The sequence below is a fragment of the Caretta caretta genome, chromosome 2 (genome assembly GCF_965140235.1).
Source record: "Caretta caretta isolate rCarCar2 chromosome 2, rCarCar1.hap1, whole genome shotgun sequence".
NCBI classification, from domain to species: domain Eukaryota; kingdom Metazoa; phylum Chordata; order Testudines; family Cheloniidae; genus Caretta; species Caretta caretta.
This window is the reverse complement of record NC_134207.1, coordinates 172,534,227-172,560,763: the sequence shown is the minus strand read 5'-3', so window position 1 is coordinate 172,560,763 and position 26,537 is coordinate 172,534,227. Positions and strand designations below refer to the sequence as shown.

The window sequence follows — 26,537 nt, the reverse complement described above, 5'->3', positions numbered from 1 at the left end:
AGGATGCTTGAGAAGGAGGAAAAGAGTGAGTTTTCCTATGAAAGTCAGAAGCTAATACATTTTATTATGTCCTTGCCTTATTTTTAAAACATTTCTTATCAAAGTAATATTCCCGATAGATGTCAGAATGAGAGTCCTAGAGAACAAAACCTACGGGTGTTGTTAAAAATTCAGACATGGCACACCAGTATTGACTTGAAAGCACTGTTTCCTATATTTAGAATATACCACATACTGTGGCAAGGTGTAGTAGTTTACTTTTTAAGGACTCCGTGAATGGGCTGATTTCCCACCTCCCTCTCAGCACAGAATACATATGCTGGGTATCCAGAACTAAATTTCCTACCTGACTTTTTTCTTTATTGTTAAGAGCAACAAATGTAAATCTTGGCTGAGATTCCTCTGCTGTTTATAAGCTTTCCCTGCAAAACCACCTGCCTCACCCATAAACTATCTCTTGCCTGAGGCTTTCCACTTTTTGTCCTTCTTTGTTGGAGCTAATGAGATCTTGTCTCATTCTTCCCCAGGATAGCCTGGGCACTGGCAGAGCAAACAATCCCACTGGTATATCTCCGTTCTGACATGGACGGACCACTTGTAGAAGGGTAGATCAATCTCTGTCATTGAAATCCTTGTCTATTCCCCTGACATTGCAACCTGGGAATTTATTAAAGGTAGCCTCTCCACACTGGTGATCGCTTGTGTGTGTGTGTGTTATGGATGCCTTCCATTTATAAAAAGGAGTAAGACTCCTAACTCATTTTTATAGGTCATTAAGCAGGGAAGGAAGGGACTTTCATTTACTACCAACAAAGGCTCCATTTGAACCTTCAACCTATTGGAGAAAGATGCAATAGTCGGTTATCAAAACTTGTGCTCAATCCTGCTCTCATTATTCATGCAAAACTCCTTTTAACTTCAATGGTAGTTTAGTGAGAGTCAGGTTGTCAGGATTTAATTTGATCACCGTGACCACCAAGCCATGTTGTCTGTCTTCTTTTATAAAGAATAGCAGATCTTTGTTGAAAACACCAATTAAAAGGTGTTTGAAATCAGTACATTCAAAACTTACTTCACATATTTCTTTGAGTTCTTGTTTCCCGATACTTGGCTATTAGTAAGATAATGAGTGAAACTGAGAGCACATAAGAATGGCCAGACTGGGGCAGACCAAGGGTCCATCTAGCCCAGTATCCTGTCTTCTGACAGTGGCCAGTGCCCGATGATTCAGAGGGAATGAACTGAACAGGCAATCATTGAGCGATCCAGCTTCTGGCAATCAGAGGCAAGGGACACCCAGCGGTTGGGGTTGTATCCCTGACCATCTTGGCTAATAGCCATTGATGGACCTGTCCTCCATGAACTTATCTAGTTCTTTTTTGAACCCAGTTATAGTTTTGGCCTTCACAACATCCCCTGGCAATGAGTTCCAGAGATTGACTGTGTCTTGTTTTATACCTGCTGCCTATTAATTTCATTTGTTGACCCATGGTTCTTACGTTATGTGAAGGAGTAAATAACACTTCCTTATTCACATTCTCCACACCATTGATGATTTTATAGACCGCTCTCATATTCCCTCTTAGTCTCTTTTCCAAGCTGAAAAGTCCAAGTCTTATTAATTTCTCCTCATACGGAAGCTGTTCCATACCCTTAATCACTTTTGTTGCTCGTCTTTGTCCCTTTTCCAATTCTAATATCTAATATCTGTTGAGATGGGATAACCAGAACTGCACACAGTATTCAAGCTGTGGGCGTACCGTGGTTTTATATAGTGCAGGGCTGGCTCTAGGCACTAGTAAAGCAAGCACGTGCTTGGGGTGGCACATTTCCAGGGGCAGCATTCCAGCCATCCTTTTTTTTTCGGGGCAGTTGCGCTCTCGGAGCCGCACCACTTATGCAGGGTGAGGGCGCCGTGCTCCTGGCCACAGCGGGAAGGGGGAGCCCAGGCCCCGGGATGCTGAGCTGCCATGGTCCAGCCACCACCTGGGGAGGAGAGGGCAAGTCCTGCCTGGGAGCTGGGGCTGCACCGCCTCATCTGCACACTGGCTGCTGCGCTGCCTTGTGCCACCCCTTATATCAGGGCTTCTCTGCGCAGCCGGGTGGGGGAGGGGGAAAAGCCCCTGCAGACCCTGGGAGAAGGTGACATCACTTCCCCCCGCTTCCAGCACCACCTGAGAGATCTAGCCCCACTGAGCTTGGGGTGGCAAATTTTTTGCTTGGGGCAGCAAAAAACCTAGAGCCAGTCCTGATATAGTGGCATTATGTTATTTTCTATCATCTTATCTATCCCTTTCCCAATGGTTCCTAACATTCTAGGGTGGTTTTTTTTTTTTTTTTGACTGCTGCTGCACATTGAACAGATGTTTTCAGAGAACTATCCACAATGACTCCAAGATCTCTCTTTTGAGTGGTAACAGCTAATTTAGACACCATCATTTTATGTGTTTTCCATTGTGCATTACTTTGCATTTATCAGCTTTGAATTTCATCTGCCATTTTGTTGTCCAGTCACCCCGTTTTGTGAGATGCCTTTGTAACACTTTGCAGTCTGCTTTGGACTTAAGAAAGTGCCTTTCATGACCTCTGTAGGTGGACTGTAGAAATTTTTGGGTCTCTCTGCAAGGAAACTGTCTGAGCATGCCATGTGGGGTCACAGATGTCTTTAAATTATTTCCAAGTAAATATATGCCTGTCTGTGCTTTGTACATATTCTGTTCATGCTTGTACTCATTACTATTGATGTTTACCATCCAGCCTTTTACCTGTTTGAAAAGTTCCTTAGATGTTTGAAATCTTTTAAACATTGTTTACTAAATCTCTTTATTGTTTCCATTTTGCCCGTAAAATATTTCATTTCTTTTTAAACTATGTTTTAAATACTAGCATTTTCTGTGTTGTGTAATACAGGCAATATTTGGGTATAACATGTCATCCCACTAATACCTGAGAAGTTGAACTAGGAAAACATACAAAAATCAGGGGTGTTTATAATTGATTAAATTGCAACCCTTCTGCCAAGTGTTGTCGGCAACAACAAAAGGATTCAATATTTAAGAGTTCATCTTAAAATTACAAACAAAACTGGCTTTTGAGCCCCCATCCAGAAACCTGGAAAAACCTGGAAGGTGCAGAATAACCTGAAATGTCTTATATTTTGAGAGAACTTGTCACAAAACTGCCTCCCCCTTGTTTTTCCAATGGGAATTTGTGTCACCTTTATATTTTAAATGTTTGCCTGTGAAACTTAATGCTTCTGTGAGTGTTGCCTTGAATGAGCAATTCTTCCCAATGGCAAAATTGGGCATTCTGCAGACAAAGCCATCTTTGCACTGTAAACATAAACCCTGTTCATTCAAATACATACACTCATGTGAGTTCTATTACATCAGTGAGACTCAGGATGGGTGCAGGGGTTCATACTAGTGAATCATTTTTGCATGATTCCTATAAATTGTAATAATTAACTTGATCTGAGATTTCATTAGAAATCAGTACAGTTTCCCAGGCATATGGCAAAATTTTGTCCTTGAATTGGGTGAAAATGTAAAGAATAATAATTCCAGGGCACAAAGCCCTCTTGGAGGGCACTTGGCATTTCTGTTGATCAGATCCTTTTATTCTCAGCCTTTCAAAATAGTGTCCATCTATTCCCCCGCCCCCACAAATACCAAAAGGCTAGTGAGATACTATGTCCAGATACTATCGTGATGGGGACTCTATAAACACTTTGATACGGATGCTGCAAAATTTCATTTTTTGAAAGTAAATCTTATTTTCCCCAGAGCCTTTACAAAAAAAAAATAGTTTTGGAGTATTTGAAGTTGAAGCCCTAAAAACAAATGGCATAATTTATGTTTGCAACATTCTATTTAAAAGAATTATGTAACCATTACAGCTGCTCTTTTAAAGTGCTAACCTCTTCCCCAATATGGTTTTTTGAAAGAAAATTCTAAACATCCTTATTGATAGCAGTTTTTCTACATCTCTAGAACACAAAAATGATCTGGGAGTAATTTTCTAGCTTTCTGACAGTAACTCTAAATTAATTAGTTTGTCATGATCTGGTCTAAGGTGCTGCTGTTGCTGCTTTCCCTTCCCCCTCACCTAAGGATGCAAACCAATATTAAATTGTCCCTTGTTTGTTAACATGCCCTATCTAGGGGAGGAAAAGACATTTTTGGCAGTGAACTGATAAATTAAACATAGATACAACGCCACCAAGCGTCAATATTAACACTTAACACCATTACCGACCAACACATGTAAAGCTAGCCAATATAGACGTTTTACTTTTATGTCTGTTTTTTATCTCCAAAAATAAATATCCTAGGCCAGACCTGCTCTCCGTTCTCCATTGCTGCCACAAATTTCCTGCAGATTTATAATGGCGAACTAACAGCTTTTGGCCCCTGATGTTTCCAAAATTCAGCCTGTGTAATACATTTGAAATGATTTCCATTTTTATCATAAGAAAATTAAAACTGTATTCAGGAAAGAAAGGATTGCAGCTTCAAGCATCAGGTATAACATTGCTACTACTTGCTGAAGATTATATAATTGAGAAAACCAGAGAGAAAGAGCCAAATGAAATGTAAATGCACAGCCTGTGGTAAATATATTGAAATTAAAATTTCTATTGGAATGAGGAAACCTCCGTATTGATGTTATTAAGGCAAAGCCAGGAAGGATCAGACTACCCTCAGTTTCAGCTGTGCCACTCTTTCTTACTTCAAAGGGTTTGCACATGTAGCTCTGAGGGCAGAATCTAATCCTAAATTTAGAGCCACACCACACCATCAATTTTTAAGCAGAACTCCCATTAAAACCAGCCTGTAGAAATTGTTTGGGGGCCCAAGTTCAGCATGATACTTACACGTGCTTTAAGCATTAAGATGTAGGCATGTACCTTGGTAATTTGATTAATTGGGTCCTGTGCCTTGGAACAATGAGGTATTGCTGGATGAATTGCAAGCAAAAATATTTACTATCACCTATATAGTTATGAAAAACGCACAGTCAAATATTATTTCCAGGGGACAATTAACAAAACCCATCTAATTAGTAATAGACATTTTTAAAAACTATTCATATATGGAATAAAATCCTAGTCAGAATTAATCATAACCTGAAAATGACTTGCAGGTAAAGCCTATAAATTAATTAATTTTCTTTTAATCTTTTCCATTAAGAAAAAAATAGTTTATTCCTTCATTCACTATTAAAACACTGTAATTGCAAAATGTTAAGGTGCTGATATTAAATTCCATTGGCAGCAATTAAAAAAGAGAAACACATTTTGAAGTTGATTAGTAATTCTGACTTTCTCAAAAATGTGCGAGAGCTAAGTTTCTGCACAGATCTACTGTAAATATACAAAACAGCCTAAATAATGACGATCTGTGCTTGACATATCTGCAGGAGGTTTTTAACACCCTTACACAATGCTTGGGACAGGAAGTATTAGCAGATGAAACTTGTATCCAATGATTTTTAATTAATTAATTTAATACTTGATTAATTTGGTGTCTGCCTTATATGGAAGGCAGTATCTTCAAATGAATAAGGCATTGCAGTGGGAATTGACAAACCTGGGTTCTGTTCCTGGTTCTGGCACTCACCTGCTGTGTAACTTTTGGCATCTCACTTTACTTCCCATTGTCATCTTTTCCTCATCAATAAAATACTTAACTTACTTTATAAAGCACTTTTAGATCTATGGATGAAAAGCACTCTAAGAATAGAGCTGGTTGAAAAATGAAAAGAAATTTTGCAAAAAAAAAAATTAAATTTTTGTGTTCAAACATATTTTCGTTAATCAACCATTTTCAATTATCATTTACAACACAAGTTTTCAAAAAATGATACTTTTATCAATTTAGTCTGGTAGATTTTTTTATTATTCTTTTAAAAGAATTTTTATTGGAAAAATTCTTATTTTGAAAATGGAAAATGAAAGTATTCAATAAAAGTGTATTATAATGTGAAATTTTTTTCAAAAGAATTTCAATATAAAAAAATTGGGGTCCCCCCAATAAATTTCATTCTAAAATTTTCAACTGGCTCTGATAATTATCAAGTATTAATATTGTTATGACCCTAACAGTGGCCCAGTTCAGAGTGCCACATTCAGGTACAGGGACATGTAAGTTACTCATACTGTGGGTAAAAGTACTGGAGAAGAGGTAGACTTCACACAGTCGCTACATTCTTTCGGATGCATGTTGGGGGAAGTGAATGGGACAGGATGATGGAATGGGCAAAGCCCCTGCTCCCTCCAATGCACTGGCCAGTGTAGTTGTGCTGGCAATCCAGGGGATTCACACTGCATCCTGGCGCAGTGTGCATCCTCTGATCACGGCACAGCTACATTGTGACACACTCAGTGAGACAAGCTGCCTACGGACAATATGCCCTAGGGCCAGCATGACAATGCATTACCCATGTTCAAGGCTCATGGCAAAACTATAATCTGGCCTTCTGTTATTTCATTTTAATATCAGATAAATATAAATACACTAAGGACTACATCTTCCTGTTCTACCATGGGTAAAACGTCCATCAGTGTCAGTGGAAGCTGAGTTATTTTGGCCTCTTGCACAGTCATCAGTCAAAAATGATTGGTGCACTCAGAAGACAGCAAGATGCACGGAATCAGCATAATTTCTGAGGCCTTGATCAAAGTTGTGGAAGCCCTGTTGTAGGTTTGGTGCTCAGTGATTTTGGTTGGAAGAAGACGTACCTGGGGGAATGGTTGCTCTGCATAGCAGCATTGTGGGGTTTGTTTGTTTTTCTGGTTGGCTGACAATGGGAGTCTCGTAGTTGATCTATGCTGTTATGGGACCCAGGAACAGCCATCCTTTTTCTCTTTTTCCCCTCCTATCCCAAATGTATAGGTTAGTTCGAACAGGAGTGCAGAGATCTATCATGTTTGAAGCAACATCTGATGAATGCCAGTCCACTATGAGATTATGTGCCCCCGCATCACTAATGGGGTTGTGTGTTGGTAACCGCAAACTGAAGCTTTAATTCTTGGTTTCTTTTTGGCCTCTTTAGCCTTCTCCTTTTCTATTCCATTCTAAAGCTCGATTAAATTTCTGGTTGTTACCATGTGATAGTTACATGTTGCAATCAATATTCTTTGAGATTTGTTACTTTTTTTTTTTGAGTAAGTGTATACGTTTTTCAGTGCATCTTGTCTTAGACTTGCTAAAATAGGCTCCAAAGATGCAGAGCTAGGCTGTGGTCCAACACATCTCAGGAGCTTCTAACAAAGTGGCTGATGCACTCTCCCATGAAAGTTTCCCAGAATCAACTGGGTAAAATTGTCCTTGAGATGTGGAAAATATTGTTAGTCTTTATGTACTTGGTAGTATATTTAGTCTTATTAACTCTGTTTTTTCCTAGAGCTCCAGGAAGAAATCCCAGCCAGCATTTCATGAAAAATTTTGACTTTTTGATGATTTGGGCCAGGAAGATTTTTTTTTTTTTTTTAAATCTCAGTCTTTTCCCTCAAGCAAGGGAAATTGATTCCTGGACTTAACACCACCTGAGTACTGCTAAGAATTCTTGTGTTACTGACTTCAGTGGGTTTTGTTATCCTAGTACCTTCTTGGCTGGGGTGATGAGGAAAGAAAATGGAACATGAGGGATAAAAGGGAAGGACAAAATGTGGAAATATGTTTATCAAGGGGAAGAAAGAAAGAAAAAAAATACCTGTCTAACAGAATTTAAAAATATAAAATTGTAGAAAGTGAGGGGGAGAGTCATGTTGCAGGAAATAATAGGGGAAAATAAGCTGAAGTAAAAGGCAGAATTGGAAAAAGATTGGAAGAATTAGGTTTCAGAGTAACAGCCGTGTTAGTCTGTATTCGCAAAAAGAAAAGGAGTACTTGTGGCACCTTAGAGACTAACCAATTTATTTGAGCATAAGCTTTCGTGAGCTACAGCCACAAGTACTCCTTTTCTTTTTGGAAGAATTAGGAAATATAAAAGTGTGGTCTTACAGAGAAAAGTAAGTTCAAAATTATTTTTCGCTATAGAAAATTAAGATGAAGGAAAACAGATGCCAACTAAGGGGGAAAGAGTAAGGAAAAAGGAGGAATAAAAATCAAACATGGGAGACATAGTAGGTTAACTTAAGAAATATTTTATTAGAAATGCTGCTACTAAAATTATTGGTCAAATATATACAAATTAAATGGATAATTATAATGTAAACATGTGTGCAAATTCTCCTTGGGTTATTTTGACATTATCTCAAACAATATACGCTGCCTGTACTCTGGTCATAAAGGTGGTGTTTATATTTAGAGAGCAGATACTGAGTAACATTGTGAATTAAGTGCTTAAACTGGTAGTGAGCTCAAGCCATTATGTTCCTAATATTTCCCCTTCAATTAGCCCTTCTGTTCCTCCACTACATACAGCTCACCACATCCAGACAATTGTTTGGTTTTAGATGGGGAGATGAGGTAAGGGGCTGATATTAATATCCATGAATTCAGTTAATTTGGGATAAGCAAAATGATTCAATATAATAAGAACCCCCTTGAGCCTTCATCCAAAAATTGAAATGTAATTTTTTTAGGGGTGTATGTGTGTTTTAATATTCAGAGCATCGCTTCAGTGGCTGCTTCTCAGTAGAAGCAGGAGAAGTGAATGAGAGGCTGCAGAAATGTTTGTGGTGTTTCTAATATCACTAGAAGAAGGAAGTTGTGGATGTTCTTTCATTTGCAAGGAGTGAAGCGGAATGCAGGTTAAACTGAAGAAGTGGAACTTTATTAAACCCTGTGCGCTGCTCTGACCATGTGGCTGAATTGCTTCCAGCCTAACTCCCTGTGTTTTCCCAGTGTTCCTTCAGTAACAGTCGCTTCAGGGAACATGGTCCCTCTGACTCCAGTTCCAAGGCAGATTCCATATGGGAAGAGCCTCATATGCAATTCTTCCAGTCTGGTTAGGAAGCCCCAGATCTCTGAGTAATTCAGAAAATTATACAATACCAGCATGTTCATTTGAATTGAATCACCCAACTTTCTGAGGTTTACCTGTTATTTACTCATTTTCTCCTTGGCTTAGGATATGAAAATCAGCAGATCCACCATAATATCACTAGCCTTTAGCACCATGAAATGTGGGATCACAAGCCTGCTTGGAGTCTTCATTTGGGCCTGAAGAGTCAAAATGTGCAGGACTGCCGTCATAGGGAATTTCCAGGATTGCTATCTCAGACTTTGCTCAGAGAACTGGGACAGGACAGAGTAAGCAGCAGCTTCTATGAGCTTGAATACATAAAGTCAGTAGGACAGAGTTGTGCCAGAGAGGCTCCTGCAGCAGCATCAGTTGGCAGCTCTGTTATTTGTCTTCCCTAGGTTCTTATATAGGCAGAACCTGCTGTTCTGCCCTCCCCTGCCAGTGAGCCATTGGAGTGGCTGGCAGGAGGCAGCCTGAGCTTCTAGGGCCTGTTTCTTTCTTCCTGTCTAGAGAGGAGATGACCTTCGATGTCAGAGAAGGACTCATGGGAAGGAAATCATTTCAACTATTGGCTCCAACTTTGAAACCTCCTTTTATCTTATAGAAGAGATGAAAGGAGGGAGTGTGAAATCAGGGAAGGGGCAGGGAAGGAGGGAATAAGTTTATTAAAGGGGGAAGAGACAATGGAGTGTATGCAAAGGTTGGAGAGAAAGAAGGCTGGTGGGGGAGGGGGGAAAGAGAATGTGTTAGGAGGAGAATGTAAAAGGGGAAGTTGATGTCTTGAAGATGCTAAGTGTCCTTAGTTGCCATTGCTAGTTGAGAGCACTTTGCAGGAGACAATTTGCACTTTCCAGGCTCAGGACCATAGTGCTGAGTCGAATTATGTGTTACTATGATTTACATCTTTCTATATTCATCTTTTTCTTTCCATCTGCTATTTTGTCTAATTTTTTATTTGTCTCTCTTACACCTTTCCCTTTCATTTCAATTTTTGTTCACCCAATTTCCATGTTTCTGAATTTTCTTGTGGCTCTTCTTTCCCTTTCTACATCATCAGTAGATTTTGTTTTTCCTCCTTTTATAAGTTTTGTCTTTAATCATCTGCTCACATTTCTCTCTTTACCCATTATCTTTCTTTCTTTCCCTCCAGCAATCTGGAAGATAATCATCAAGCACATTCTACAGATTAAAAAGCTCCATAGGAAAGAAGCTGAGAGCTTCATCCAGTTCCTGATCAGTTGCACTACTTGGCAGACAGTGGGTACTGACTATGGAGAAGGGAGATGTGTTTTGAATATAATATAGCTGAGCATAATTTCAGATCCAGAGCTCTGAAACAGATGTAATCACAATAGTAAATGAAAGGAGAAATGATCATAGGTGATGTGTTCTTTATTCTGACTTACCATACAGCACCCAAAATGACAATACTTTATCTATATACTCTTTTCCTGAACAGAGAAATGAAAATACTCTAAATAAATGAATAATCTGCAGTGCTGTTATTTAAACACTGAGATTCCTGTGGCGGAAACAGCATGCCAATCCATGCAACCTCCAAGGTACCCATCTGACATGGAACTAATTTCACAGCCCCTCCACTACATGAATGCAATGTGAAAATAACTTCCAGTAAGTTGCCAGGACAAAGTCATTCCCACTTGAATGTACTGGAGGTAGAATATGAAAAAAGAAATGAGGCAGATGTTTCTGCTAATATGTGTAAGGCTTTTTTTTTAAATGCAAAAATAACAAGTTGTTTGAGTGCTTTTGGCATTATATGCTGATTAGTGTCTGTAGTTGTGATGGCAAAGAGCTGATATGTTGTCAGTAAATGGGTATCATATTGTCAGAGAACATAGTTTGAATGAGAAAATATAAAGAGATATGAAAAAATCGTATATAATATTTTTGTTTCAATTAGTCTCATAAACGGCCTTTATGTTGTACTTATTTGTCAACAAATATGCCTCAAAATCTTTAGATCTAATACAACTGGCTCAATGAGTTCTACTACTTTAAACAGTAGTGGATTTTGCTGATTGCATTTCAACATCAAGCCACCTGATATGAATGATGAAATGACACTTATGATACATTGTGTGAGAACAAAAATTTCATGGTGTGCAGTTTTTCTGTATAGTTAACAGTAGCAGACCTGCAAGTAAGTCCTCTAAAATATGGGAATTTGTCTCAATTCTCATTGTTTACTAGACCTAGTGTTCATTTATTGCATATTACTATAAAACTCACCATAGCATTGAACTAAATAAAATTAATTTTCTGGAATGCTAATAAGTTTGCAGGATATTTGCACATTATTCTCTGATAGATTTATTAGTAAAAATGTATTACTCATATTCAAAATATAGAAAAACTTTTTAGCCAGTTAGCCACTTGTAAGTCTTCTGTACTATTGTGAATCTGGTTCGTCCTCCTTGGGTGCAGTATTTTGAAAGAGAGAGAACTTACCCCACCACCGTCTTTGAGAGAAGGAGATCCATGCAGCCATCTGAAAGCCTTAAAAGGCAGATGTTCTCTGAAAAACCACAATGTAAAAATGGCACCTTCTCACTCGTGCTTCCTTGTGCACCATGAAAAGGATAATTTTACCAAGTTCCAGTAAAAGGTCTAATCATGTGCACGTATACTGCCCCATTGAAGGCAGTTAATGTACCCACGTGCCACAGAGGAAATAATTTATTACTGTGACAATGCCAAAGACCTATTTTTTCCCTCATCTCAGGCTGAAGTTGCTGGGTTGGCAACTTGAAAAATACATATTTTTGATCGAAATCACAGAGACAAATAAACATAGAACTCCACAATGTAGTTTTTACAGAGTTAACTCTTCAGAGTAAAAGCACACTTTAAAAGTGTCCTTTTGCCTTCAGAAAGGATTCTTAAACTCACAAACTTCTCACTTTAGATGACTTTAGGGAGAGCAGCAGTTTCTTAGAACCTTTTAGAAAACCAGGCTATTTATGATAGATTCCTTGGCGGGAGAGGGAGTGGTTAAAAAATAAATGTATGGACTTTTTCCTACATTGCACATGTTCTCATTGCATTTGACCAGTTCTCTTCTAGCATCCTGAATTAGTGCCTGGATTGTGGTAATAGGCTAAATTTGCACATTCATTGCTCATTAGAACAAGCACCAGATTTCCTTTCATAGGATTCCAGGTTCAGATGCAGTTCTAGAGAAGCGGCAACAGTTAGCAAGACTAATAATACTCTCCAAGCTTGTAAAAGTAAGCTTTTATTATATAAAGCCCTCCAACTTTACATGCGGATACTTGTGCTGAGATGAATTCATACTAAATTCAACTCTTGTCTGTTCAAGAGGAGCCATTTTTGAGCTCTGTAGTGAAAAGCATCAGTTTGTGTAACAGGACTTTTTTATACACTGATAAAGAAGTCCAGGACTTATTAATGAAAGATCAAACATCCTACAATCAAAGTCAAGAAAAATATTGAAATGAACTCAGAAAAAAAATCCTTCTTTTAGCTATACTTTGGTGATTTGAAGCACTTACATCTGCTCTTAAAAATAAATCCCAGCTGTTTTCTTAACATTGATCTTAATTTTTGTAGATGTCTTCCCAAACTTTATCTATATGTAGCATTATAGAGATTTTCATTTGTAAATATCCAAGCACTTTACAAAGATAGTTAAGTATTATTATTTGCATTTTACATATGGGAAGGCTACAGTGGAGCAAGAGGTCCTGGTTCCCACTGTCTTCCACTCTCACCACCTTGACAGCATAAAGAGAGTGGAAAAACTTCTATCTCTTCAAGAGACAGGGAAATAACATAGTCAGCTTCTCCACCACCCCTGCAGCATCTGGCACAGAAGGTGAGGAGGGAAGGGAAGTAGGGGGCACAGTTACTTGATTGCTCTCTTGCTGTTCCCAGCTGGTGAACCTGGGAGCATTTACCATCTGGAGTTGTTTAGAGCAAGCCCCGGGCAGCTCTAAAGTCTGCTGAGGCTGGGACCCATATAAAAACAGCATGAATCTATAAACAGTTCCCTGGAGCTTCCCTCCAGCCCACTTCACTCAGTGATGTTCCACTGTGATACAAATGGCATCATGTCATGCTATCAAGCCAGACAGACTCAAACATATTGTATTTTATGAGACCATTTAACTCAAGTTTGGAACAACTTAACACTTCATTTTCTTTGGTAGCTAATTCAGCCACAGAGAATCACAATAAATAATCCAACAAAGGGTATTTGTGTTTCTTACTGGGTGTCTTAATTTGTGAAATTATCATGTTAAAAATTGGTGTCTGATTAGAATCTTCTAATGTCTGTAGGCTAACACTGTAACATCCGATACTAACTGCCTAAACTATGGCTTCTAATTTAAGATCTTTGTTCTAGTTACAGATGTTAATTTTGTTTTTTATACACTCACTTTTGATCAGATTTACTCTTGGTTTTCATCTTTGTTTCTCCTTGTTTTGTCTCCTAGCAAAATGGCAGGGGAGAGTTGAAGTGGATGCAACTTAGGTTTCTCATTGGACAGGATGTTTTGCTTCTGCATTCACAGCCAGCTCCTGGTTTGCAATAGTGTGTGGTGACTCAAATTACAATATTCACCCCCATAGCATTCATCTTCTTTAGCATCTCCAGTGACAAAGAAACACACTCTCTTTAACATCCCAACAACAACCCCCTACTTCATTTCTTTTATCACCACAATGGTAATTGTCTTGTTTATCACCAACATGAATGAGTCCAAAGTCAACTCAACAGAGACCTGGCAACTTGCCACCTATTTTATTATTTTCCCCCTGTATTTTAATTTCATGTCTGCCTCTACAGGGCATATTTGAATACTGTGCTAATAATAAGAATCCTTAATAAGTTCATTAGTTCACAGCAGGAGGGAGGTAGAGACAGTGAAGTCTTTACAGCAGCTATGGAGGTGGAGTTCCGTAACTCAGAGCTTTCAGAACCCACATGCTCAGTTTACTGATTCCTTTAAAAGTACTTCTGTGCTACAGCTTGGAAGAATATTCACGTTCAGTTCTTTTCTTCAGAATCTCCATTCATAGATGGAAGGCTTTGGCTTGCATGACAGCCAGAGCTAGGGAAGTGACCAAATGCCTGCAGTGTGAAACTCCAGCTGATAGTCAAATCAGATGGTGATTATAATTCCTTTTTCTTCTCCCTTTACCAATCCACTGTAACAAATTGATCTCTGACTGTTTTTAATCATAACAACCTTTTTGTCAAAGGCTAAATGCAAAGCACTCAGGGGTAGGACAAATGAATGCAAGAAGAACATTACATTGCTTATTGTACCACTGTCCTGTAGAATAGAATCACAGGACTGGAAAGGACCTGGAGAGGTCTTCTATTCCAGTCCCCTGCACTCAAGGCAGGACTAAGTATTATCTAGACCATCTCTGGCAGGTGATTATCAAACCTGCTCTTAAAAATCTCCAATGATGGATATTCTTTTCAATCTTTCCACATAGGTGATGTTTTCTAGACCTTTAATCATGTTTGTTGCTCTCCTCTGGACTGTCTCCACTTTGTCCGCATCCTTCCTGAAATGTGGCACGCAGAGCTGGACACAATATTCCAGCTGAGGGCATATCACTGTGGAGTACAGCAGAAGAATTGCTTCTTGTCTTGTGCGTAGTTTTGGGAGGGCATTGCCCCTTCAAACTGCAAGCCTTTGGAAGGCACAGAATTTTCCCCCCATGCATGGCTCCACTGGCCTGATAAATGGCTCCATGCTCCCCCCCCCAAATATAGAAGTCAAACTACGCCTATGCTTCTCGTGTCTTGTAGACAACAGACATCTGATGATTTTGTAATTTGTTGCTTTTAAAATAATTCTGGGCCTGATTGGGCAACCCATATCTGGGACAAAAGGTGGGTTGAGGCACTACTCAACATGAGTAAATGTGGGAAAATTAGGCCCTCAGTGATTTTTATATTTTAATAAACTTGCTCATGGCTATGAGTTTGACTACTCTCTGCTCCCTGGAATCAGAACTGCTGAAATGTATGTCAGAGGCCCTTGATAATCCTAGATGGCAACCAAACTAATGTCAGAATGGAGATTTGAACTCCAGTGACTGCCAGGTGTTTGAGGATGAGCTTTGGCTAACTGAGGGCCCATGTAATTAACTGGCTAATGTGTATTTGTGTTGCTCTCCCCTAATGGATAAAATCAGAACATCAGGCCATAAGCTTTAACAAGTGGTAGAGACATATGCTTTTGGAATAAAATATTTCTGTTTCTATTGTTTCCACGAAGATTTAAGTGGCTGTGGGGTGTAGTATAGTGACAGTTGTAAAGTGCTAGGTGGTTACAGATTTGTTACAATATTAGAAAATTATTGGGGAATATATATATCATTCAAAATTAAGGTAATAAATTCTTACGCATCATAAAATGGAGGAACTTGCAGTGAAGTCTGCTATAATAAAGTTGTGAAATAGAATTAAAATTTCAAATAGTTTAATTATATTCCTATGTGAAAATTGCATTTCAGGTTATTCATTTATAGCAAACTTTCTTTTTAAAAAAAAAAAAAGAGGGAGAGAGAAATAGTATCCTTGAAGGATGCTGAATTACCAACCATACAGATTCTTCCTTTATCCAGATAAGAGGGTTTCACAGGGTTTGGTCTTGTCAACCCTTATGTTTAATGGTTTCAGAGAGGTTGCCGTGTTAGTCTGTATCAGCAAAAATAACGAGGAGTCCTTGTGGCACCTTAGAGACTAACAAATTTATTTGGGCATAAGCTTTCGTGGGTTAGAACCCACTTCATTTTTACCAGTTTAGGTTAAAAACTTCCCCAAGGCACAAATTCCTTTCCTTGTCTTTGGGCGGTATTGCTGCCACGACCAAGTGATTTAAACAAACATTCAGGGAGGGGCCACTTGGAGCCCTATCCCCCCCCCAAAATATCCCCCCAAGTCCCTTCACCCCCTTTCTTGGGGAGGCTTGAGAATAATATACCAACCGACAGGTTAACAAAGTGAGCACAGACCAAATTCCTGGGTTTTAGGACACTGAAAATCAATCAGGTTCTTAAAAGAAGAATTTTATTAAAAATAAAGCAATTGCACACCACACCACAGAAACACTAACCCAAGAACCAATCTCTGTAGCCTAGTCTGTCCCCATTTCTACTCTAGCGACACCATCAGAGGACCCAACCACATCAGCCACACCGTCAAAGGCTCATGCACCTGCACGTCTACTAATGTTGTATATGCCATCATGTGCCAGCAATGCCCCTCTGCCATGTACATTGGCCAAACCGGACAGTCCCTACGTAAAAGACTAAATGGACACAAATCGGACATCAGAAATGGTAACATACAAAAGCCAGTAGGAGAACACTTCAATCTTCCTGGACATTCTATAACAGATTTAAAAGTAGCTATACTTGAACAAAAAAAGTCAGTAACAGACTTCAAAGAGAAATAGCAGAATTAAAATTCATTTGCAAATTAACACCATTAATTTGGGGTTGAATAGGGACTGGGAGTGGCTAGCTCATTACAAAAGCAGCTTTACCTCTCCTGGAATTGACACCTCCTCACATATTATTGGGAGCGGACTACATCCACCCAGATCAAATTGTCCCTGTCAACACTGGTTCTCCACTTGTGAGGTAACTTCTCTCTCTTCATGTGTCTTCATATAATGCCTGCATCTGTAATTTTCACTCCATGCATCTGAAGAAGTGTTTTTTTACCCACAAAAGCTTATGCCCAAATAAATCTGTTTGTCTTTATGGTGCCACCGGACTCCTTGTTGTTAAAAGAATCACACCTGCAAAATCAGGATGGAAGATAACTTTACAGGGTAAATAAAAAGATTTAAAACCCAGAAGATTCCCCTCTGATTCTGCTTCCCAGTTACAAAACAGGAATAAAATTACCTCTTAGCATAGGGAAAATTCACAAGCTAAAACAAAAGATAATCTAACACATTTTTTTGCTATTACTTACAATTTCTGTAATTTTCGAGGTATCATTTCAGGATCTTGTTAAGAGATGTGTATGTAAGGCCACTGAAGAGAGCATAAGGTATTGTGATCTCCTTTAATATGCTGGTGATACTCAACTTCACATTGCTTTTACATGAAACCCATATTTGGCTATTTTTTTTTTATTCTTTATATTTTGGACCTGGATGGAGGTATGTGGGCTGCAGATTAATCAAGGGGCATTTCAAGGACTATGATTGGACCTTCAAAAGTGGATGCAATGCTACTCTTTTCCACTGCAGTGCTTGGTACTCTATTGGATCTTTCATTGCCTTGTAGGTATGCATATAGCCTGGGTGGTTTGGAGTGCCTTTTTCTATCTGCAACTCTCCAGGAGAATATGAACTTTCCTCACACATGCTTACCTCACCACAGTATATTATTGACACTTCCAGGCTAGATTTCTGTGGTGCACTCAGACCAGGCTTTGAACCTCCAGAAACTTCAGCTGGTGCAAAACGCAGCAGGCTGCCTTCTGTGTGTCTTGAGTCATAAGGAAGCACACAGCAGATTTGCTCTCCACTGACTACTCGTTTGATTCCTAGGGCTGGGTGGGAATCTTTAAAGACCTATGTAGTCTGGGACCTGATTATTTAAGAAACTGCTTCCTACCCTCAGTTCCACCATCACAATTGAGGTCCACTGGGGTATCTCAGCTGTCAGTGCCTGGAACTTGGCTTTCTGTAGTTCATAGCAGGGCATTCTCAGTTGAAGATCCCCTTTGGAATTAACTGTCTCACAGTCTTTCAGAGCCTGAGTTGAATGAGCTACACATCCTGCTGCAAGGCTGTTTTGTTTAGGCTTTTGGCTTAACATTACTTTGTTTTCTCAGGTTCGAGTGTGTGTCTAGCTTTATTTCTTTGGTTGGAAGGATGTTTTATACCACACAAGTTTTTATAAAGGGTAGGATATTTTTCTTTAGCTTTCTATTTTTGCAAGATGAGTTTTGCCGTACGAGTTAAATAAAACAGGTAAATATTACACTTCTTCCCCTCCTTCCCCCAAAAAGAGAAAGGATGAAAACCACAGTGAACAGATGTCCTGCTTACCTTCTTAGCATCTTTTCTGTACTGCATCAGGTTTTATATTCTTGTAATTAAGAACAAATAAAGTGAGATATCAAATTAATTTCAAACAGACAGATCTGAACATGGATCTAAGATCCGAGTGGCGATGCTTTCCTCATCCCTTTTGATGCCCTTCAGCCAGAATGGTGCGTCTGTATGATGCTGGTGGGAATGCGCTCTTTAATTTTGTTTTTTTATTTGTTTTAGATTTGAACTCTCAAAGTGAGGGGTGATACAAACTTATTTATACAGACAACCTACTGTGCATTTGAAAGGGAGTGTGTGTGTGTGTGTGTGTGTGTGTGTGTGTGTGTGTTGAGAGGGACGGGGGACGACCTGGCAATGCTCAGCAGTAATTTCCAACCACATCTGCTTAGCCACCAGCCACTGCTAAAGAAGGGCATCATTATCATTTGTAAGTTTGGCAAAACCTTCTTCTGAAACCATTTCAGGCTCAAGATAATCAAGACGATATTAAGTTACTGATCTGCTAATGAGGAAAGGTTTGGTTTATTTAAAGCATCAGCTCCATTCTTGGTAGGTTTCAGAGTAGTAGCCGTGTTAGTCTGTATCCGCAAAAAGAAAAGGAGTACTTGTGGCACCTTAGAGACTTAACAAATTTATCTGAGCATAAGCTTTCGTGAGCTACAGCTCACTTCATTGGATGCATGCAAAATTACGAAATCACGAAAGCTTATGCTCAAATAAATTTGTTCGTCTCTAAGGTGCCACAAGTACTCTTATTCTTGGTAGGGAGGAATAATTAGGTTTAGAGGCAAAAAATGTTCCAAATAACTAGTGAAATTAGTGACTTTTTACAAGTACAAAGTATATCCACCTAAGAAATTAACACAGAAAAGTATAACTTTCTGTAAAACAATAGTCATATTCTGGTTTGTAATGTTGCCTGTTTTTAAAAGCAATATTGGTGACATTAAAACTTAATGTGTCAAACATTCAGTTAAAAGTAAGACATACATTAAAATTGTTATCAGTTGGTCAGTGCTCAGCAAATCGTAAACACCGTATACAAGCCATTCTAATTTTAATTTTCAGGGGCTAAGTGGATTATTTTTATGGGTAACTTACTGTAACCCCCAAAACTGTACCAAAGGGTTTTTTGCACTTTTTACATCGTATAACATCCTCACTTTTTATATGTGGCAAAATCAGTCAGAAGCAAATATAAACTTGTGAAGTAATTCTGAATTTAACTCAGAACTGGAAACTGAGTTTTGAAATTTATTTTACTATTTCAGTGTTATGGAGGGTAGAGATGGTTCCAAACCATAGAGTTTGGGTACTAATCCAACTTTAACCAAAGTTTGCTGACAAAGTTTGTATCTGGAATTTGGGATCAGACCACTGTAGAGATAAGAGATAGCCACAAAGTTCAGCTCCAAATCTGACTATACCCAGAATTCATGGGAATTTGCTAGTTTGGGATGACTTTTTAACTTTGTTTATGTAGTTGCTGTTACAATATAACATTAATGAAACATTGTCACTTTTAATTTTGTCAGCTTGTATTCTAATCATTTTATAAATATCTATCTATCTATCTATCTATCTATCTATCTATCTATCTATCTAAATGAAGTCATTCAGTAGGTTGGCATATACAGCCTTATATGTAGGTTGAAGATAATCTTTCATGAGATATATACATCAGTGTGAGCCAGTAAATAAACCACAGATGTGGGTGTCAGGAGACCTTTAAATCTAGAACTTCTCTTGTGACTTTTGGCACCATTACCCTAGTTTAAACTCTGTGCCTCAGTTTCTCTGATAATAAAAAACTGGGATATATGACTGAAGATGCATTTGCTGTAGTAGTTATGTAGAAGGTGTATATAGAGAGAGATCTCTGCCGACTTTGGCCGAACAAGACACAACAAACAATATCAGCACAGGTTTCAGAGTGGTAGACGTGTTAGTCTGTATCAGCAAAAAACAACAACCGAGGAGTACTTGTGGCACCTTAGAGACTAACAAATTTATTTGGGCATAAGCTTTCGTGGGCTAAAACCCACTTCATTGGATGCACAGTTTAACGTTGTTGTTTTCTGGTTTGCACTTGGCTCTATGTATACTTATTACAAGAATAAAGCAATAGGCAAAGCCAATCAAACACACAAAAGTAAATCTAAAAGGGTGGGAATATGTGGGGACACCAATATTTGGGTTTCATTGGGGACTTTAAAAGCATGAGGCTGCTGTTTGAATATAACAGGAACTGGGACAAACTGATTTCTAGGTGGAAAAACAGATTTTTTGTTGGTGGTGGTTTCTTTTTAACAGAAGGGCTGCTCCTGGGAAAGTAGATGTAATAACCCTGCTCTAGTGCCATAATTAACAATATTTTACTTTGGTTTTGATATTTCAGAGAGATTATGATATAGGATAATGTTGCTACACACCCACAAAATAGTATACTCTAAAAATCTCTGTTTTGAGCCGGTAATGAGACAGCAGCTTTTAGGTGTAAGTGGAGGAACAGTCCTGCTATTGTGGGGAACTTTCCTGGGCTTCTGCACAACCCTGGTGAAGTGGGCTAATGAAAGGATCTGAGTCCTCGCTCCCACTTCCTTTACCCAGCGGCCTCCCTGCTCTTGAGGACTCCCCTTCCACTCTCCTGTCTGGCAGAGTCTTCATAACCCCAACAAGGCTGGACCCAGGATTCCTGGGGGGCTTGACCCCCAACCCTGCTGTGGTCACCTAGGACAGGGGCTAGGGTATCCCCACTCTGGGATTCTCTCTCTGCACTGGGCACTTCTCTGACCCACTGACCATTACATACAATTTAAAGCAAATGCAAGTTATTTAATCAACAATTAATTTTAAAAAGAATAAGGAAAAATGGGAAAGGTTAAAGGAAACACTGCTCTGTGGCAGGGAACATCACAAACAATATCTCTGGAATGTGAGGGCAGTTCACAGTCTGTTCTTTGTAAGTCCCAGGCTGCCTTCTCAGGCCCTGGCTGTGCTGCAGGGATGCTGTGGGTTGGACACTTGCTCTAGTGGTGGCCATAAGGATCTGCCTATGGTCCTCTCCCTTTTGCACTCTACTTTCACCTCCCTGTGTGATTTAATCTACTCACATGTTCTCTTTGCTGATGGTAAGTCTTCAATCTACTTCTCCCCCTATATCCATTCTTGCAGTTCTACTGATCTTTCCAACATCCTCTTTTGGATGTCCCACCTTTCCTAAATTAAATGTAGTTAAATAGAACTCCTAACCTGTCTTCTCTTCTTCTTCTCCTCAAACATCCATGCTGTTGGCAGTTCCTTCCAGTTCCTGCTCTCCAACATTTCAAAACTTCAGCATTTCCTTGCTCTCCCGTCAGATAAAATGCTGAGCTTATCTCCTTCCTTGACTACAGGAACCTTCACTTCTCTGACTTCCCTATTTCCTACCTTACTCCCCTCCTATTAAGAATGGCTAAAATGATCTTCCAAACTTGATGCTCACCCTTGTTATTCTCTTATTATAATCCCATGGCTAGCTTCCCTTTGCCAAGAGAATTCAATTTAAACATTTTTGCCACTCCCTTCAAAGCTTCTACATAAATTTGACCCTGATTATATCTCTGCTGTTTCTCACAGGATCTTATTAACACCTTTGTTCTGTTAATGATGCCAGCGTCACTGAGCCCTTCATTTCCTTCTTCCCTCTCAATTTTGTGCCTGGTTTGTCACTATTCCCTGTCTCAGTATACTAGTTTCTCCCTTTTCTTCTGTATCTTCCTCATGTCTCTTCTTTGACTAAATAAAGGAGTTTTTTGTCTTCTGGGCTGTCAACATTTCAGAAACATATCAAATATGGGCCCTTTAATTATCTATAAAATAGCTAATACACTTTTGGCACTCTAGGAAGGACAGAGTACCTGATGAAATAAGTTAATCAAGGAGAATTTGTTGCTGTATCACAATCTCTTCATATTAAAAAATGCAATGCAAAAAATGTAAAGGCAGATTCTATAGTGCGTACCATACACTTTTATCATTTTAAATTAATTTTTGTAGCAATACACTGCTGATACAATTAATGGTAATAATTATCAAGCTTGTGTTTAAGTAAAACAGTTGAATGAGCCCGTTTCTCCATAAATAACAAGGCTCAAGAAATTGAGGGAAAGATATGCCATATGTATCACGTAAAGTGTTGTATACCTCCAAACTCTAGGTAACAGAAGTTATATATAAAAAACTTTAAGTTTATGAGCTCTTAATCAACTACTTCTGATCTTCCACTGCGCCAGTTAAGACATTTGTGGTCTAGTATCATAGAAATGAAATTAATAATGTTCTGTGCCATGCCAGAATACACTCAGTAGTATAGGAGATATGTTCTGGATATACCTTGTTCATTCATCAGCAGTCAAAGGATAAAGCCATTTTACAGTGAATAGTCCTTTCTGTAGTACTGTTAATTTGTAAAAGATACTGCAGCTTCGTTATGGTGTGACATTCTCCATTGTAACTCTTCACCAAGAGTCTTCTGTTGACTGAAATATCATTCTATCTAGGCTATGTATGTTGATCTTCAAAAATCTTATAAATTCTTTCAGAATCATGTCCGAAACCAGGTGCAGTCACTGTGAAAAGAGAAAATCTGTTCTCCTTGGTGTGGAAGTGGGGAGAAGGGAAATGACTAAGTGGAACATCTTACAATTCAATTATGATAAATTTCTGCTTTTTATATAAGATTAATTCATTAAATTAAAGCATCTCTAACAATAAATTTATCCTGCAATATAGTCTTCTCTGTCCCTCTGCAATATTGGGAGGTCAGAGAGATTTTCTTTCTCTCACACACGCATGAACACAGACACTAAAACTTTCACTTTATCTGTTTTCACATTATGTGGGGGTGTAGATGTTTCCAGCCTCCATTTTCCTTCCTGTCTCATAGTAGCTGGCTGGAGGCCTTTAAAAAAGGGGGATTCATCATTCACTAATCATCTAGAGCCCAGCAGAATGAACTGTCCTTATGGACATTTGAAATAAAGCCATTCATACCAAGGAGATAATTTGTAGGAATTGCCAGCATATTAGGTGGGTTTTAGAGTAGATATGAAATCTGGGTAAACAAACATTTCATTCATTTAGGGGCTGATTGATTGATTCCAACCCACAAAGCTATGCCATCTGGTCCTTTGGACAACAGAGAAGTTAGATATTAGTTAGATATTATTCGTTTTCGTTTCCAGATTTGTGTAAGAAATTATTTTTATGCATATAATTATTTAATTAATAGAAAAGTCTATCTGGAGTATTGCAAATACCACAGTCTGACCAAAGTGGTGGCAACTCTCCATTTTTAATGGTAAGCAAGCTACAGTGGTCAACTCTAAAAACCTGCCAATTAGGACTTCGATAAATAATTAACGTTGCCTAAGAATTTATAGTGTTTCCCATAGCTGGTACTGAGAACACTTAGGAAATACTGGGATAATATTTAAGTTATCTACAGTAAGTGGCAAAAGGAGCAAGCAGAACTGTATAGAGGTTGAAAATTCTGTTTCAGAAAGGATTTTGAGATTTCAAAATTGGACTTTGTTCCAACTGAGAATGAAACCTGAACATTTCAAAATTATCTGTGAAACAAAATAAAAAAAAATAGGTTAATCAAAACATTTTGTTCCAATTCTGACTTTCATTTTTTACATATTATGATGTATAATGCACATTTTTTAAAAAATGAAATGAAAAGTAGTTTTAAAATGAAAAATAAAATGTTCTGTCTGAAAATATGAAAAAGAGGCATTTGACATTGTTGGAACTTTGTCTCCATTTTTCTTCCAAAACAAAATATGATTCCATCAAATTTTCTCTGACCAGCTCTAGAAGCCACTGTACATTGGAAAAAATATTGTGCCTTCTATTAATTTTCAAGTATTAAATCAATGACTAATTCATGGTTCTTGCACTAGTGTGAAATATAAAATGAAGCTATGAAGAAAGTAATTGTGATTGGGAATCGTTTGCTCCTGGACTTCAATTTCCTTATTAGTATATTTTATTTTATTCCATTCCAGCTATTTATGACCTCTCCTGTGAAGCATACAAACACCTGGGCAAAACTTCAAATTATTACTGGATAGATCCAGATGGCAGTGGGGCACTGGGACCTTTGAAAGTTTACTGCAACATGACAGGTAACTGTACTGTAATTACCACTTTCATGTTATATTTGTAATGTATATGTGGCAGAGGGTTTGGAAACCTGTCCATAATTTATATTTCTGGGGAAAAGAAAGAAATGATTCAGTTTTAGTAAGAGGCCTGATCATATTAAACCAGCCAAGCTTGTTTGGGTGGTATCTGACCTAATCATTGTTAAGAGGCCTTTGGCCTGGTCTACATTTAACAATTAGCTTGACCTAGGTACATCACTCAGGTGTGAAAAATTGACCCCCGGGATAGGCAATGGTAGATCAACAGAAGAATTCTTCCATCGACCTAGGTGCTGCCTCTTGGAGAAGTGGATTTACTATAGTGAAAGGAAAATCCTTTTAGTCAGTGTAGGAAGCATCCTCACTGTGGCCCTTCAGTGGCATAGCTGCACCTGGGCCACTGTACTACTCATAGTGTAGACATAGCATATGTTTCCTGAGTGGACCATATCCTAGAGCCAGTCCCCAAAATCCTACTGTGCGTATAGGCAACTTGCAAAAACTGGTTAGCAGTCCTAGATCAGGGAGAATTTGATAAGAAGGCTCTCTGGACAGAGCAAGGTGTTTTTTCTGTCTGGACAGCATGATGTTAACAATTAGACCGAAATGGTTAGAGAGAGAGGATTTCTTTCAGAGGTATAAGCTGTTCATTTTTCTTCTTTTTCTCTATAGCTAAGATGGGAATGTTTTATCTTGTTTAGCTTATGAAAAGGTATATCTAGGTATGTTAAGCAAACAGCTTCTTTTGTTCTCTCTGTTAAAAAATACTTTCATATGAATGATTTCATGCAGACATTCTTAAAGAAAAGAGAACCCAATAAGCTCTAAAGAGAGGTACTGAAGGGTAAAGTGTTTCTGGAATTTGTGTCTCCAACCCCCTCATCCTCAGTCAAGGGAAATGAACAAAGGGGCCCTATCCCATTGTATTGACATGGGTGTGACAGGTGTGCATAAGGATAAGATATTGAAAACAAAGGAGGAGATGAGTTGGTTTTGGTCACAGTACTGTTCATTCATTTCCAGTGTTCATTCATAATGCAATTTGTCTCAGCACTTAGCTGACACTAGTTAATAACCAATACAAAGCTTACTAAATATTCAGCTAAGAGAAGTATTTTATTTATTCCCTGAATTTCCCAAATACAGGATCTTTTGCGATATCTGCACAATAAAGAGGTTCCAGAATCTATTTGCTTTCAAATACCCTGACATAGGTCTTCAGAATTCAACTGCAGAAATCAGCATCAAGAGCGTAGATGCATGTTGTAGTGATAAGACAAAGTGGGAAAGGCAATCTCTCATTTAACTGGATCCTCACTCTTTAAGGCTTTCAGGATCATAGCCAGCACCTTAACTGTATCAGTAAGTAAACAGGCATCCACTGCCAGGGAACAGTGCTGGGAGCTGATGATATATCCTAGCGATTCCTAATCAAGAGATGAACCACTGTCTTCAGCTCCAGCTGTAGCTTTGGGGTACTATTCAAAGTAAAAGTTGATAGAAATAATTTGTTGAGCATGAAAAAGTGGATCTATTCTGGGTGTAAGCACTTTTGAAATATGCTAAAAATAAATTTACTTGTACACAAGAATAAAGCTAATAGTGTCCCCAAACCAGAAAGTAACCGGACAAGAGAATGAAAACCAACCATTTTCCCTTCCTAATAGCATTTTTTCCCCCACAAAACAACTGTAGTTGCCATAGAGATATTGTTTTTAAATTGCCAGTGAGTGGGGAGGGGGTCTATATGATCATGAATGAGAAGGCAGAGGGTCCACAATCCGTTCTCTGCACTAAGGTGTGATCCAAGCCATGAAAAAGTTTCAGAACCCTGCTCTAGCTAAATCGCTCCCATCAGGCAATTTCTGTTCAATACATTTGCTGTAATGTAGATATAATTCCCTACATAAATGAGATCATGATAGAACTGATTCACTGTTAAAATGTGAGTAATACTGTGAAAATGGAAATACAAGTAACTTTAGCCACTCTGTTTTTAAAACTGGACGGTCACCCTAAAAATTATTGTCCATCTGACAGCTTAGCAAAGCATTATTTTTCAATTATTTCTATATTTACATACTGTATAGAACTATCCTGGGTGTATTTCCAGTCCTTACAGCTTCCTTTGTTGCTTTATAATGAAGGCAGTATAGTGTCGTGGATAGAGCACCAAACCGGAGACATGGATTCAATTCCATATATGTCTTTCTGGATCAAATTCAGTAACCTCTACCCTATATTTTGTGCTAAAACAATATGAAATGTTATCTGTAATATATTAATT

General features: G+C 38.5%; 1 protein-coding gene across 4 annotated transcripts in view; it reads left to right on the top strand.

Annotated features, from left to right (window-relative positions):
- CNTNAP2 (contactin associated protein 2) overlaps positions 1–26,537 on the top strand; it is a 1,645,619-nt gene that overhangs the window by 1,118,340 nt on the left and 500,742 nt on the right. For all 4 annotated transcript variants that reach the window (XM_075125590.1, XM_075125593.1, XM_075125592.1 and 1 more), the window contains one exon: positions 24,113–24,232. In XM_075125590.1, coding sequence (XP_074981691.1) covers positions 24,113–24,232 — 120 coding nt within the window. The remainder of the gene's footprint in view (positions 1–24,112; positions 24,233–26,537) is intronic.